We start from the raw sequence: 15,259 nt of genomic DNA, 5'->3' as shown, positions 1-15,259 counted from the left end.
CTTGTTTTTCTTTCCTGCATAGGAAAAATGGATTTTATCATCCTGATAAAGCTTTGGTTATCAGGGAGTTTTAGATGTAAGTATTTTTGATTGGTATTTTTATTGATGTATAGGGTAATTCCATAGATGAGCAGCAAGATCCTCACGTTACTGTATGAGCGTGGTAATTGAAAAATTACGCCACGCCACAGGAGGGCAGTAGTTGTTGGCTGCAACAACAAAAAAACAGCTATTGTGCGTAGGCCAACCAGCTGTTAAATTTGGCACATGCGCGGTACCTCATTCTTTCAGGAAGCCATTTCTCTTCCGGCGGTCCAGACACGTGCATCCGAACGAGGTAAGTTCTCTTGCGTTTTACGGTCTTAAGTGCGTTTTATCACGCCATCGTGAGACTTATTAGTAATCGATTGAGCCCAAAACGCCGGTTAATCTGTTACTTTAATGCCAGCTTCAACACACCGTCGACAATTGAGGTTTGAGATCCTTTTCCTATCCAGATGTGTGCCGCATCTGACTAGCTATTTTAGCAATAGTGACACGACGACACTTTTCATTTGGCTTTAACCGTATTGTCCGTTTTCTGTCCATTATTCCGTCGTGTAGAAATACTTTTAATCTAATCAAACAAAGTCGAGATGTCAATGTAAGTATAGTTAGTTTGATGGTTAGATGACATCCAGTGGCACGACTTGTGTTGTATGTAAACAGATTTCACACTTAACTTTATTGATTCAAAATAGTTATGTCAACTTTCTTATAACTGTTATCGCTACTGTGTATATTTAATCGCCTTATCTGTACTAAACTCCTCAATTTTTAATTGTTCTGATTTCACTCTAAACATTATTGATGCAAAAATAGTTACGTCTACTTTCTTCTAACTGTTATTGCTACTGTGTATATGTAATCACTTTGTCTGATAAAGGGAAAAGAAAAGCACAACACGGCGCACTAACTTATTTTCATTTATTAGCTTGATCGTATATTACTAAGTTTTTTGTCAGATTTAGCAACATGAGTATTGTTTGATGGGTAGATGCTCTCCTAAATTACATCCAGTGGTACAACTAATGTTGGATGTAAAGATAGATTCCAGCACGAGTGCCATTTCCAATTTGTAATTGTTCTGATTTCACACTATAAAAAATATTGATACAAAAATGGTTACGTCAACTTTCTTCTAACTGTTATTGCTACTGTGTATATTTAATAGCCTTGTCTGAAAAGGGAAAAGAATAGCATGTAGCAGTCACTAACTTATTTTTATTCATTATCTTGATTGTATATTATTAAGTTTGTTGTAAGATTTCTCCATTTTGCAACTCCCAACTAGTTTGGTTAAATCAAGTTCTCTCTTTTTAGCATCCGGATGCAGCTCTTCCAGAGTGCCCAGAACACACGCCCTCAAGGTTAAAGGAGAGGAGATTGGGCCAGATCAAGGTAAAATAAATTCAAAAGAAAACATTAAGCCTTTTTGGTGAATCTTGATTCTCTATATTAAGTTTTGTTTTCTTCTTTGTACACCTCAGGTCCATGTCACTTGTGACTTATCTGCACTTCAGAGATGACTGGCAGGCTTCTCAAAGGTTAACGTATTTGTTTATTGCAAAGTATCCAAGTCTTCATCCAAACTAAATAAAAGCTTTAAATATTATAATCTTGTGGAACTCCATGATGTGATATCTGATCTTTATGGTGAGGTTTCACTGAACATAAGTTGGTGTTGTGATCTCTTATATAGGTAAAGTCCACAAGGATATTATTAAAGATTAGAAACTTCATTTGTTAAAGTAGATTTTTCTCAAGTACAAGACTAGTGTTTATTCTTTCTTCCAAGTGTTTACTCCCCTTGGTTTAAAAAAAAAAATAAAATCCTAAATATATATAGTTTCTCCAGCTTTATAAAAAAAATATATTCTAAGTGTTAACTGCTCCAACTTTCTTTTAAAATATGGTTTATTCCTTCAACTATTAAAAAAATGTTAAATTCCCCTTGGTTTTAAAAAAAATTAAATCCTAAGTATATTATTTCTCCAGCTGTTTTAAAAAAAATCTAAATGTTTATTGCTCCAACTTTTTAAAAAAGTATTATACCCCCAACTTTTAAAGAAAATATATGCTAAGTATATATACCCCTGTTTTTGGATATTTGATTTATTCTCCCAGCTTTTTTGTTCATCCCCCCGGCTTTTTTCCCTACATAGATTCCACCATCTTTTTTTGCCTAAGTGTTTATTCCCCCAGCTTTTTTTCCTACAAAGATTCCACCATCTTTTTTTTGCCTAAGTGTTTATTCCCCCAACTTTTTAAAAAAAATATTCTAAGTGTTTATTGCCCTTTTTTTTGTTCATTTTTTTTTCTAAGTGTTTATTGCCCTTTTTTTGTTCATTTATTTTTTCTAAGTGTTTATTGCACTTTTTTTTGTTCATTTATTTTATTTTATTTTTCTAAGTGTTTTATCCAAATTTAAAATGTTTACTTGTAAATAAAATATTTTAACTTTGATTGTGACTTGCATCTTTTGTTAAAGACAAAACACATGCATACATTTAAAAGCTTTTATTTTGAAAAACTTGAGCAAAATGAAGTAATTCCTCCAGTCACCAGCAGGAAATACAGGAAATAAAAGCTCCAGCTTTTATTTTGAAAAAGTTTGTAGATTGGTTCCCGTTGTTGGTCCAGCATCGTAAAAAATCGAATCTTCTCCACCCCCTGGTGGAGAAGATTCGAAAACTGAAAAGGGGGGGTTAGTACACATTTAGTTCAAAAAACAATGAGAAGGGCTCACCTTTTATTTTGAAAAACTTGAAGTAGTTCCTCCTGTCACCAGCAGGAAATCCAGAAAATAAAAGCTCCAGCTTTTATTTTGAAAAAGTTTGTAGATTGGTTCCCGTTGTTGGTCCAGCATCGTAAAAAATCGAATCTTCTCCACCCCCTGGTGGAATTCTGGAAAACAAAAAAAAGGGGTTAAGGCACAAAGTTAGTTAAAAAACCAATGAGAAGGGCTTACCTTTTATTTTGAAAAATTTAGGCGTCTGAGGCTATCTGTTCAATGGTGGAATTCTGTAAAACAAGAGAAGGTCAATATATCAAGTTTAGGACAACTTTTATTTTGAAAAATGCATAGATCAGTGCTGGCTATTACACCAATCTATGCATTTTTCAAAATAAAAGGAAAGACCTTGCATGTGAGGTTTTACCTGACTTGGGTGAAATTCTCCCAATTCAGGTTAAACCTCACTTGCAAATGGTTGACTAAAAAATATATTCACAAGGTCTTACCTTTTATCTTGAAAAAAAATACATAGATCAGTGCTGGATGTTACACCAGAATTAATCTACATTTTTTTTTTCCAAAATAAAAGGCAAGACCTTGCAAATGTTTTTTATCTTAACCATTTGCAAGTGAGATTTTACCAGAATCAGGGAGTGGTGTAGTCCATCTCAACTTGGGTGGAATTCTGGAAACAAAAAAAGGGTCAATATACAGTTAAGTAAAAAAAACATTTGCAAGGTCTCAACTTTTATCTTGAAAAAATGCATAGATCAGTGCTGGATGTTACACCAGAATCTATACATTCGCAAGGAAGGTTTTACCAGAAATGGGGAAATCTTTTATTTTGAAAAAAAATAAAACATTTGGGGCTACATACTTTTGCCTTGAGTTTTTCAGTCAATCATTTAAAATCTATTCATTCTTAAAAAATAATTATCTTAAAATGCTTGTTTTTCTCTTCTTACACCAAGAAAAAAAGTTATTTTACCATACGCGAGTCAAAAATGACCCCTGCACTATGGTTGAATAAATGCCTCACTTATATTTTGTCAAAACCACATTTAAAGTTAAAAGATCCAAGCCCTGAGGTCTTTAAGAAAGTTAATGGGGTAAAAGTACATGATTGTTTTAATCCATCAAATATTAGCAGTTCCACTACATGGCAGATGATTTATTTAAATTCAGAAAAATGTGAAAAGCTACTTCTCTATTTGCCACTATAGTATTTATTTTAAAAATTAAATTCAATATGCATAAACCTACTTTAAATTTTTCCTTCATGGCAACATGTCTGGTCTACATTAACCATGATAATTAAGGGATTACCGTTTAGCCTAGAGGTCTTTGTGAAAGTTAAGGGGCTAAAATTATATAATTTATTTAAGTGCTCAGTGCCACTGCATGGCAGACTACTTTTTTAAAATGTGAAAAGCCACATTGAAACTCAAGCAGAAGGTACTCTTCACTTGCCACTATAGTATGTTTTCTAAATTAAATTCAATAGGGATGACCCTAATTTAAATTTTTCCTTTATAGCAGCCATGTCTTTTATACATTAACCACGATAATCGAGGGATTACTGTTTAACCCTGAAGGTCTTAAAGAAAATTAAGGGGCTAAAATTATATTATTTATTTAAGTGCCTAGTGCCACTACATGGCATATTACTTTTTTAAAATCAGAAAAATGTGAAAAGCCACACTGAAACTCAAGCGGAAGCTACCCCACTTGCCACTATAGTATTTTTTTAATTAAATTCAATTGGGTTGACCCTACTTTACAGTTTTTCCATTTATCACGGTCCGCGATAATCGAGGGATTGCTGTTAATTCCTTTCGCATCCACTAATGCATTTGTGTGGGTGACTTACCCACAGATTTTTGCAATTAAAAAACGCAAAGTCATTTAGTGATTTCATTCAAAATTTGAATGCATCATGATGAAAAGCGAGCCAATTGCGCAAATCCTTGAATACTGAAAGCTGAAGTTTAAATATTAAACGGAGAAAATCGGAACTATTCAAAAAATACCCCCTTTGTTATGGCGTCGACCAGTTGATCCTTTCTGGTCGTTTCGGCCACATTCTTGATGTTTCCCAGTAGTCGGTGGTGCTCGTTGAGGGACTGAAACACACAAAGGAATGATTAGTTTTAAAACAAAGAGCGATCGGCAACGCAATGCAGCCAATTTGTTTGCAAACATTTTGCTGTCATGGCTGCATCACGCAAACGGAGCATGCTACCGTCAACGATCACTCATAAGATGAGAACCGGGGCTTCGAAATCCCCAAACGACGACATACAACATGTGCAGCAACGTCTTGTGAGAAGTTTGTCAGCCATTCTTCGTCATATTGTCAGCTCTGAGCAGCTCTGCAGTGCACGCCCGTGCAGTCTCAATCGCCATTTTGCTGGATGACATCGACTATTTGAACTCTAACCTCGGCCACGCCTATTAAACATAGACAAACACAAAATAGAAATTGTTTTCATAATAACGTGCATTAGTCAGTGTGTGTATGTAAAAGATTATATTCCGAACTGCCTTCGGCATAGGTGTTGAAACGTTTTATCCAAGGAAATTGGGTGAAACACTTTTTTGGACAAAATGCTTCATCCACCACTGAATACTTATACACTTAAACACTTAGGCATTTTAACTTATTCTTTTTAACTGAATATTTGGAAAATCTTTGCCGGCACTGAGAATTGAACCCAGGACAATATTAAACTGTAGTATTTGTTGCTTTGTCTCTTTTCATACCCAGATCACACTTAGTCATTTATTGTAGAACTTATTCTTTTACCTGAATAATATTGGGAAAATTATTGCATGCACTTGGATTCAAACCAAGGACCACAGATGTGAGAGACTGATGACTTATCCACTGGGCCACCACCCTGTGAGAGAAAGCAGTAGTACTTTTAAATTTATCTCATTCATTTACCTGAATAATATTGGGAAAATTATTGCATGCACTTAGATTCGAACCCAGGACCACAGAGGTGAGAGTCTAGTGGCTTACCCACTGAGCCATTGTCTATTTCACCTCCGGCGCACTAATATGACGTCTATCAGGGAACGCCCTCGGCTTTTTTTACTTTATTTTTTTAAATATAATAGTTTGAAATGAAACTAGAATGCGAAGTGAGAAGGACAGATGTATAAAATAAGGTCACAGTTCAGTAAGATTTGTGCATATTCTAATGGTATTAATGAAGATGTTTTGTTCATAGATGCGCGAACCACTCAACCACCGATTCAGAGATTAATCATTACATTTTATTATTACTAAATTATTTATGTATAGTAGACATGGACCTGCTTATGTCAGGTGTGATACTGATGTGTGCCCATAGCGAGCAATGATGATGTTACTGATGATGAAAGCAGCGCAACCAGGGGAAAAGCAATGAAAGGAAGCTGACAGACAAATTGGAATTATTTAATAAGTATTCATGGACAAAATATAATTAACACCAGTCTGTGATTCAGATATTTTTTAGGCCAGCAGTGCCTGACGGTCCACCACTGATCGGTAGTATTTAACTAGCTTCCAATTCATCAATTAGAATAATCTGATACCGTGACTCCCTCTTGTGGCCACATTGTGAACTACAACTCAAATGACAAGCATATAGCAGAGGAACAACGTAATCCAAATATATAAACATTCTACACCAAGTAAGACAGTTAGCGTGGACAAATCAAATGGACAAACATAAATTCCTGGAGCATCTTTATTCTGCCACAAATAAAAGCCAGTAGTTCTGAAACAGGACCTTGAATATATTTTTTTGTGTCGAAACTTGTCAAAAATCTAAGTGTCATTTTGCAGAAACAACAAAACAATAGAAGCTAATTTGATTATGTTAGGTTTAAGCAGAAAGAAATGGAAAGTGGGTAAAGACATAGCATCGACAGGGCTTGGTTAGTAGAGAAGAACATGAGGGTGAAAAGCAATGGATTGGGTGGACGGGTTTTAAAATATGAAAGACATTCTTCAGCATATAAGTGAAACAATGGAAATACACACTGGTTCTGCTTAATATACCACATTTATTACTTTGGAATTGATTAATAGAAAGAGCGGGGCAAGGCCACTCGCATCGCTGTCATTAGAAAAGGGAGAAAGAACAACAAATAAAGAAAGAAAAATACCCCAAAAAGAATGCAGCCCATTGCAACAATGACTCATGCTGTCCAAGGAAAATAAAGGTATAGAAAGTAAGTCCAACAAAGGCTTTTAGTTAGCTGGGTCTCTTTGAAATGATCACAATTTAGCGCTTTCTTCTTTAATCATCTCCCTTTTAGACATTCACGGCGCGATCCGTCCCGACACATGCAAAAAACAAAAATGGAAGGCTATTCTGAAGTCACCTCCAAGAGAAAAGGGGAAAAAATGACAAGTTAGAAGGACAGAACTTTTAAAAAAAAAAAGGCAGACGAGCATAAAGAACATGATTGACTGTGGCAATCTGCTGAGGGGGGAAAAAGAAAGAAAAAATAATCCGTGTCCATGTGACTTCAGACAACAAGATGCAGAAATGATACGTGTTTGTCCCACTTGCGATCTGGGGACACAATTTTGAGCTAATGTGGAGGTGACCATTATACAAACCTGCTTTTGGATCATAATAAAAGTCAAGGTGATCCTTTTATTTTAAAAAAAGGGGGGGCATAAGAAGCATATGCAGTGGAATGGCAAAACAAGAGTTCACCTAAAGATGCTATGCATTAAATTGTAGTCCTAGGAATAATAGTTTGTCTCACTTTTTGTTTTTTTTCTTCTTTACTACGAGTTCCAAGTAAGTCTTCAAAGTCTAAAGAAATCAAGAAAGTCTTCATTGTGTTTTTATTTTCATCCTCGGTTAATTCTTTAGCCCGTTTTAGGATTTCTTAATAAAGAGATGTGTGGCGGTGATGACGCAATGGCTGGCTGGGGAGAAGGGGCGGGTAGATGGATTGGGGAGAATTTTGGGGGGCTTTGCAGTCTTTTTGACAAAAATCACCGACTGTTACTTGATCCGTCCCTGGCGATCCTGAAAGGAAAAACAAAACTTTAAAATGATGAAAAGTAGTCTCCAAAAAAATGACAAATCAGATTTTAACCATCTTAAGAAAAATGGTCGCCTTTGCAGTTTTTATGCTTAGTTGAGCTTCTCTTTTTTATTTCCTTTGGCACTAGTTTGGGAATTTTAATTTGCATAAAGCTTTCCAGTCAAAGTATGTACAATTGCGCAGCGACTGCTCTTTAGTTCAATCTGAATGAGAGGACGAGGTTAGAGCTGGGTGATAAAATAAATGATAACTGTAATTATCGTGAATTCCTTTGTCAACAATATTAAAAACTTTGGATAAAAATTAAATAATTTGAAACTGCAATTGCACCACCCAACCAGCCTGTAATATTTTTATATTTATATATATTTTTCTAAATTGTGATATTTTTTGTCATATCATCCAGCTCTAGACAGGGTCAAGGTGAATTTACCTGCAGTCTGTAGTGGCTCCTGTTGTTTGGGTTGTTGGGATATGGCTCACTGCCTTGGACCTCCACCTGTCACAAAAACAATCCAGGTGAAAAAGATGGTAATTTTAGACACTTAATTCTTTGCAAAGTGGCAAGAACTAAAATTAACTAAAATGACAAAACTTGTCAATATTAAAAAAAAACATTTTACGATTGTAACAAGACCATTTTTAACATTTTACGTTAGATTAACCCTAACGACATCCATTATTAAGCTAGCATTTCAACAGTTATGACAACCAAATCATTGTATAAAAAAAATCACCAGCCAAATCTAGTACTGTATAGATAATTATTTTTAAAAAGAGTGCTCAGAGTTTAAAGTGGTATAAAATAGCAATAAATGACTGGTAAAAACCTGCTACCAACCAAATAAGAGAACCAAAATATACTTAGTTCAATGCAACAATAGATCATTTGCATTGGATGTCACCATATGTGGTATGTGGAATATGGAGTGCATACAAATAAAATGTTATTGCATTTGTTTCAAGGGTGCCATGTTTACCCAAAAATGCAGTCGTATACTTTTAAATTATAAAAACTCTTTTTATGTCTGGGCTTGTGAGCACAAGAGAAACATTTGAAGACAGACTTCAACTAGCAACCAAAACCCAAACAATAACTTCCAAAAATATTTGCTCCCTACTAATATAGAAAAATTGGGAAAATAATGGCTAACACACAATTATAGTGAAAATATTCAGTCTTCTGATATACATAAGCATTAGAAATAGAAAGTAAGTGTTCTCTATTGTACTTCTGGGAAAACCCCAGATGATCCATCATACTTACGTACCTGTCAAATTAATTAATGTGACACTTGACATTCAAGATCTCTGTCCACACATCTAGAAAATATTTACTATTTATAAAAAGGAAGATTTTATAACCAATTAATTAGTGCCAAAAGTCAAGGGAGGGGGGCGTTGGGTCTTGGATCGCAAGTGGATAACGACACTGCCTTTGAGCCTTTTTATCAACTTTAATTCCATTGTCATACATTTGGGAAAAAGGTAACTTAGTGGCTTTGTAACAAAGCAGACTGCAAGCCTGCAAACAAGTTGCAAAATGGCCAGAACTGCCTTTAATAGTAGTTTTAAATGTAAACATTTCATTCTATACGAGACCAAGAGACAATTTGTTTTCAAAAACCTGTATGGAGATGCTGTAAGCACGCAACTCCCCAAAACAACTACAGCTAAACCTGGCTCTCCTTTCTGACATACAAGACTGGGATATTGGTTGACGCATTACTCCAACATACTTCAGAAGGAACAAATTTACCACTGTCGGTGTCACAAATTCATATTATGGCAGTCAAGAGTGTAACAGAAGGGAACAGAACATGAAGAACTGTGCTTTTAGCAGAAAAGCTTATTAGAAGGTCCCAGAGAAGTAAATAGATTAATTGGACAGCTAACAGGCATGTGTAGATTCTTGAATTCATTTGCCAGAACACAAATGGGAGTCTTTTTTTAAGGACAATCTATTATTCTAATGACAGCAACTGAGTTTATGTCGAGTATTGTTTAACTGTTGCCACGGAAAATCCCGTCCAACAACCTGAGCAAACCTGCTACTAATATCCAAATTTCAACCAAAAGGTCGAGTTTTCATGGCCTCCCGAGATTCAACGTTACCTTTTTCACACATTCTTCTTCTTCCTGGCGCTTCTCGTAGTGCGAAAAGTCATCAAAGATGGAGGTGGTGTGTTTGTAGCCGGCGATGATCTTGAGAACCTGCCGGGCCTTGTCCAGCGGCACCTCCTGCGTGTCCCGAGAGTTGGTCACCGGCTTGTTCTCGTTGTTTTCCAGCCGGATGTGTCTGAGCTGGCTGTTGGGAACGTCTTTGACGAAGATCCAGCGTACGTCAAAACGCCCCTTCCACTTGTCCTGAGACCACACGCCGGCGGACGTGTTGTAGTCCACGGCCGAGCGCATCTCGGCCACGCCGCAGAAGTGCCCGCTCCCGTTGACGCTGAACAGGAGGTAGAGCGGCCCCTTGGCGCCCAGCGAGCGGTAGGCGGCGTCCAGCCTCTTGTTGCCGTGCTCCGTGCTGCACCAGATGTTGTACTTGATGGAGCGGTGGATGTCGTCCTCCGAGTAACTTTTGATGATAAACACGCGGCCCTGTTTGGGGTTCCAATCAAAGTCCTTGGGGTTGTAGTTGTTGACCATACGCAACTTCTCTAAGACTGGGTGGGGCTCAGAGGGCACCCCAGGAACCATGCCCACTCCAGCCGAGGTGGGAGGCGACTGGCCTGCACCGGGCCCGCCTCCGTCCCCAAACCCGTTGGCCCGGTTCCGCGGGGGTACCCAGCGGGTGGGCTGGCCCGCTTGCTGCTGTTGTTGTTGTTGACCCGGCGGCGGAGGGCCCTGGGTGAGAGGCTGCTGGGGCATCGGAGCCATTCCGGGCTGCCCACTGGATTGGAGCTGATGCTGCCCCAGCTGGGAAACAGCAGGTACCAGCTGTCCGTTGCTGAGGGGCATCTGAGGGTTCCCCACCGCCGTGCTTCCAGGCTGGGGAGACGCCTGGTTGGGCGGTTGCCCGTTGCTGGGAATCGGGGGGCCCTGCTGCTGCTGCGGCGTGGCCGCTTTAGGCACATTGCCGCCCTTGTTGTCCCACGTGCCGATGTCCATGTTGTGTTTGATGGGCGGAGGTGGCAAATTGTTCCCGGCCATGCCGCCCTTGGTTTTCAGCTTGGGTTGAGGCTTGGCCGGCTTGCTGGCGATGTCCGCCCACGAGGCAGGCTTGGCGGGCGCGATGGAGACGGGAGGCATGCCGGGCACTCCGACAGAAGACACCGGACCGAGAGGACCTCCTCCCGGTAAGCCGGAGCCGACCACTTTTGGAGCCACATCCCCGTTGCCCCCCGGAGACGCGCCCCCGATCTTTAAGCCCGCCATTCCCTGGTCTAGGCTGTTCATACCGGGCGCCTTATTGAGCGGTTCGTTGGCAGCGGGCGCAAAGGGGGACTGTCCATCGATCATGGCCCCTCCCAGGGAGCTGGGAGCGTAGGCATAGCTGCTGCTGTAGCCGGAGCTCTGCGGCGTGCCCGACTGTCCCTGAGAGCTGCTGTTCCCCCACGCCGAGAAGTCGATGCCGCTGGGGAAGAAGTTGAAGCCGTGCTGGCCCAAGAAGGGGTTGCTTCCCAGGGGGCCCGGCTGCCCGAACATGGCATCCGGGAGGTAGTGGGGCTCCCCGTTGCTCAACTGTCCGTATGAGGCCAGGTAAGGCATGGGAGGGTCTCCGCCGGTAGACCATGCTGCCTCGTTGAGGGAGTAGGAAAATCCTATGGAGGGGCTGTAATAGCTGGGCATGTAGGAGTCAGACATGGCCGTATAGGCATTGCTCTAAAAGGGAGAGCGAGACGAGGCATTTTAGTCATTGGTCAGTACAAAGTAAGGAAATGTGCGATTATGAGATGCAGGACAACACCGAGCTGACCCACTATAAGATCCAAGTAAATTCTCCCTGGCGTTATACTGTCCTCGTTTAAGGAAAATCTTTAATATTTTTCTTACGTAATATAAAGATGTTTACCCATTTTATGTAAATGTCCTGAAAATGTAGAAAGATTCTAGAAGTTGTTATCGTGGGTTAAAATGGGCTAAGTTCATCAAATCTTTTAATTTTTGTAAATGGCTATGTGAGGCAAAGTTACTGTTTCTTTTTTAAGCTGAAAATAGTTTGCTGGGGATGTCTTCAGTTTATTATTTTATGTATTTCATGTTGCACAGCAACTTTTGGTTTGAAGGCAAATGCATAAAAAATAAAAGGCACCCGTCAAAAGAAAAAGGAGCTACAGTGCTTACCTGTCTGGCCTGAGTGGTCAGATAAGGCTCAAACTCATCATCATTTAAGGAATCCTTTTGGGTCACAGCTCCGTTTTGCACTACAAAAACACAAAAGAGAACAATAATTAATAAGTGGCATTACAGGATCGTATGAAAACAGCCAACATTAAATGCTGGATGTTCATAAATAGCAAGTAAATTGGATTGGCTTTGTTTTCTATAGTGTTTATGCAATAGGCGTAAACATGAAGACTCCTGCGCATAATTAAACCTACTTACGAACCTATCTAGCTACTTCTTGTGTGCATGTCTGTCTTTGTAAACTGTAATCTTGAAACAAATGCGTGGAAGACGTGTCATTTGGGGTTAACCTAGCAACCAGTTAGCGGCTAACATGCTAAGCAAACAAGGGACGGGAATGAACGCCAGGAGTGTTTTTCACGTTCACTTTACTAACTCGGCGTGTTCATTTAGAGTCATTCGGAGGTTGTAATACAACATTAACGTTTACAATGTGAGGTAGCGATCGGGATAGCGTGGGAGGCAATTCCCTCGCACACGTGTCATCGCGATACAAAGCAAGTTAGCGAGGAAAGGGGGGATTTCTGCCGGGCATTATGTAGCCAACTTTCGCCTCAAAACGTGGTGAATATAGGCCCCGTGTATTTCCCCGAGACGTACATAACAGGCGTGTTGTCAAAAAACGGGCAACGCAGCGTTTCAAAGTGGCGATCACACGTTAAATCCGAGCTTTCAAGTCTAAACAAGTGATCGCCAAAAAGGGTCAAGAAGAGAAATCTCTTACCTTTATTTGCTTGGCCTTTCGGTCTCTGGATTGGGTCCAGGTGATTCATGAAGGTTTGATTTATGAGAAAAGAGGAAGGGGAAAAATTGATGAAGAGATAATAGCTTGAGCAGTCAGTTCCGTTTAGCAGGTGGTCAAGGCCTACTGCTGCACTACTTAGCCACAGCCGCTTTTTGCCTCTCGAGCTAAGCTATTCCTCGCTAGCTGCAGCCGCCGCGCAATGCTTCAAATTGCTTCAGAAAATGCCTCTCTTTACCTGTTCGAGGAGGCTGTAGACTGACATGTCTTTTTATTCCCCCAGCAGACTCCCTAAGTACACTACGAGCGGCAGGCTGGAGAATTTTGCGTAGTTACGGGTGAAATTGTTGAGCTGAGCGCCCCTATCTCCCAACAGAGCCTGCTTGGTGTCTACACAATGGCGGGCTGCACTTTGCTTGACAGACTTCTCAACATGGCTGGGCGGCTTCGTCAGCTCCGGGATGACGTTTTGTTACAGCAGACGAGCGCCCTCCTCGGGAGCGGAGGGACTACTACAATAGGGGCCTAGACACCAAAAGTATAACATTATTGTATTTTTTAATTAAATAAATAAACAAGAAACATAAAAGAATATATATACTTATTCTGGTGAACCAAATGAGAATTAATTTAAAGCATTTTACACAATTCCCTTGTTTCTTGTCAATAGTGAACATATTTTGTTTTCTAACATAAGTTTTAATTGGTGCAGATGGGAACATAAATTTATAAGGCTGTCAAAATATTTAGGCAGATAATCCAATGCACGGAAAAATAAAAAAATAATGATAATAAAACATGTAATTGCATGACCTTGCCACATGGTGGAACAAGGGTATAAGGGTAGTACTGCATGTCATGAATAATTATTAGACATTAATAGAAAAGTTCTATTCTTAAGAAAGATTGACAAGATTACATTCAGGTAGGTAAGCAGGTAGTCAAAACAGAGATAGGTGCACTGATATGGTGTTTCCTGCAAATAATTGTTATTACTATTATTATTTTATGGTCATTGTCAACACAGATTGTGAAATTTTGTTCCTGCAACATTTCTTGATTTTTGTTGTTGTTGTTGCTATTGTTGTTTTTGTCAATGACTAATGTATACCTTCTACAATTAAAAAAAATAATTAACCATGAAAATGTTCAGCATTCACTTCAATAATATCTGGCGCCATCTAGCATTGTGAATGTGTCTAACATCTACACCCCGAATTTAAGACGACAACACTTTTTCAGTCTTATTTCAATGCAAAATACACTGTCTTATATTCAGGCCAGTACAGTAGTTTGCCAAGCTGCTTAACAAACCTCATTTTAATGGCTTTTCTTTCACCAAAAGTCTGTTTTATAGTTAGATATAGTTTTTATCATAGTCATATGATAGGTGCTGTTTAGTGCCTTTTCTGCCCACACACTTAGTTGTGGCCTTTTGGCAATTGTATGAAAGTGCATGGTTTTGCGAATGTGTAAGGTTAAGGGGGTGGGGACAGCGGCACGTGTCGCGTGTCCATGGAAAGCAAACTCCCACGAGGGGACCCCCATGACTTATACGAGGGTCTCCGGAGACTCCATTTTTGGCCCAGTTGCTTCTGGGGGGGATGGTGTAAATTTTAAATTAATAACATTAGTCAGGCAGCCTGAAAAACAGAAGGTAAGTGCAAATTAGCTCTCAAAGTGATATATTCGATTTTTGCATTCAAATAAGTATTTGTTAATTCAATTAAATACTTTTTCTCAATGAATACATTTCCTCAATCTGCATCTTTTTGTGTTTTTAACTTTTTAAGAGTGTTGTATCGTGTTATTTTTACTGACCATAAAACATTCAAAATATTACTAAGAAATCCATTAATTAATAGACTAACAAACTTCTTTAGTAATTTTCCATTTTGTAGTTTTCTTTTGTCCATGTGTGATATATTTTACTTTTTTTTACATTATTTGTGTTTTTTTTCACTGACCATATATATATATATATATATATATATATATATATATATATATATATATATATATATATATATATATATATATATATATATATATATATATATATATATATATATATATATATATATATATATATATATATATATATATATATAAAACATTTAAAATTAGTTCAATTCCAATTTGTATTAGTATTCATTTTATATTTTAAGGTATACTTTGGTTGGACTATCAAAAACATGTTTTTAAATATGATGATGTACAATGATTCAGACAGTGTTTTAATAAAATGTTACTCGTATTAAATTACTTTGATTGAATTTTCTTCAGTTTAATTAAATGTTCTGTAGCTGTACCATATATTCTCCCCA

The 15,259-nt window shown here is 38.5% G+C and overlaps 1 protein-coding gene and 2 long non-coding RNA genes across 6 annotated transcripts; 1 reads left to right on the top strand and 2 right to left on the bottom strand.

The window, feature by feature from the left end:
• Window positions 1–296: 296 nt before the first annotated feature.
• LOC144206473 (uncharacterized) lies at window positions 297–2,505 on the top strand. Its single transcript, XR_013328371.1, has 3 exons — window positions 297–337; window positions 1,363–1,440; window positions 1,530–2,505. It is a non-coding gene; the product is annotated as an uncharacterized LOC144206473 (long non-coding RNA).
• A 39-nt stretch (window positions 2,506–2,544) lies between these two features.
• On the bottom strand, window positions 2,545–5,723 carry LOC144206844 (uncharacterized). 4 transcript variants are annotated; one of them, XR_013328448.1, is made up of 7 exons: window positions 5,583–5,723; window positions 5,079–5,227; window positions 4,807–4,899; window positions 3,201–3,461; window positions 3,011–3,063; window positions 2,789–2,946; window positions 2,545–2,733 (listed from the first exon to the last, which is right to left on the bottom strand). It is a non-coding gene; the product is annotated as an uncharacterized LOC144206844 (long non-coding RNA). The 4 variants fall into 4 exon arrangements; XR_013328450.1 differs by having other exon boundaries at window positions 2,545–2,712; XR_013328451.1 differs by having other exon boundaries at window positions 3,418–3,461; window positions 5,583–5,717.
• A 1,092-nt stretch (window positions 5,724–6,815) lies between these two features.
• On the bottom strand, window positions 6,816–13,386 carry ythdf2 (YTH N6-methyladenosine RNA binding protein F2). The gene is made up of 6 exons (XM_077731301.1): window positions 13,171–13,386; window positions 12,915–12,939; window positions 12,128–12,207; window positions 9,953–11,665; window positions 8,271–8,336; window positions 6,816–7,818 (listed from the first exon to the last, which is right to left on the bottom strand). The coding sequence occupies exons 1-6, from the start codon at window positions 13,195–13,197 to the stop codon at window positions 7,795–7,797; spliced, it is 1,935 nt and encodes a 644-aa protein (XP_077587427.1). The 5' UTR covers window positions 13,198–13,386; the 3' UTR covers window positions 6,816–7,794.
• Between the last annotated feature and the right edge of the window lie 1,873 nt (window positions 13,387–15,259).

The sequence above is a fragment of the Stigmatopora nigra genome, chromosome 13 (assembly GCF_051989575.1).
Source record: "Stigmatopora nigra isolate UIUO_SnigA chromosome 13, RoL_Snig_1.1, whole genome shotgun sequence".
Lineage (NCBI taxonomy): Eukaryota > Metazoa > Chordata > Actinopteri > Syngnathiformes > Syngnathidae > Stigmatopora > Stigmatopora nigra.
This window is presented reverse-complemented; position numbering and strand designations above follow the sequence as displayed.

Excerpts from the sequence above, each read along its gene's own strand:
- ythdf2 (XM_077731301.1), bottom strand. The coding sequence starts at position 13,197 with ATGTCAGTCTACAGCCTCCTCGAACAG. Across the intron at positions 11,666-12,127 it reads TGACCACTCAGGCCAGACAG|AGCAATGCCTATACGGCCAT; the intron begins GTAAGCACTGTA and ends TCTCCCTTTTAG. Across the intron at positions 7,819-8,270 it reads GGAGCCACTACAGACTGCAG|GATCGCCAGGGACGGATCAA; the intron begins GTAAATTCACCT and ends TTTTCCTTTCAG.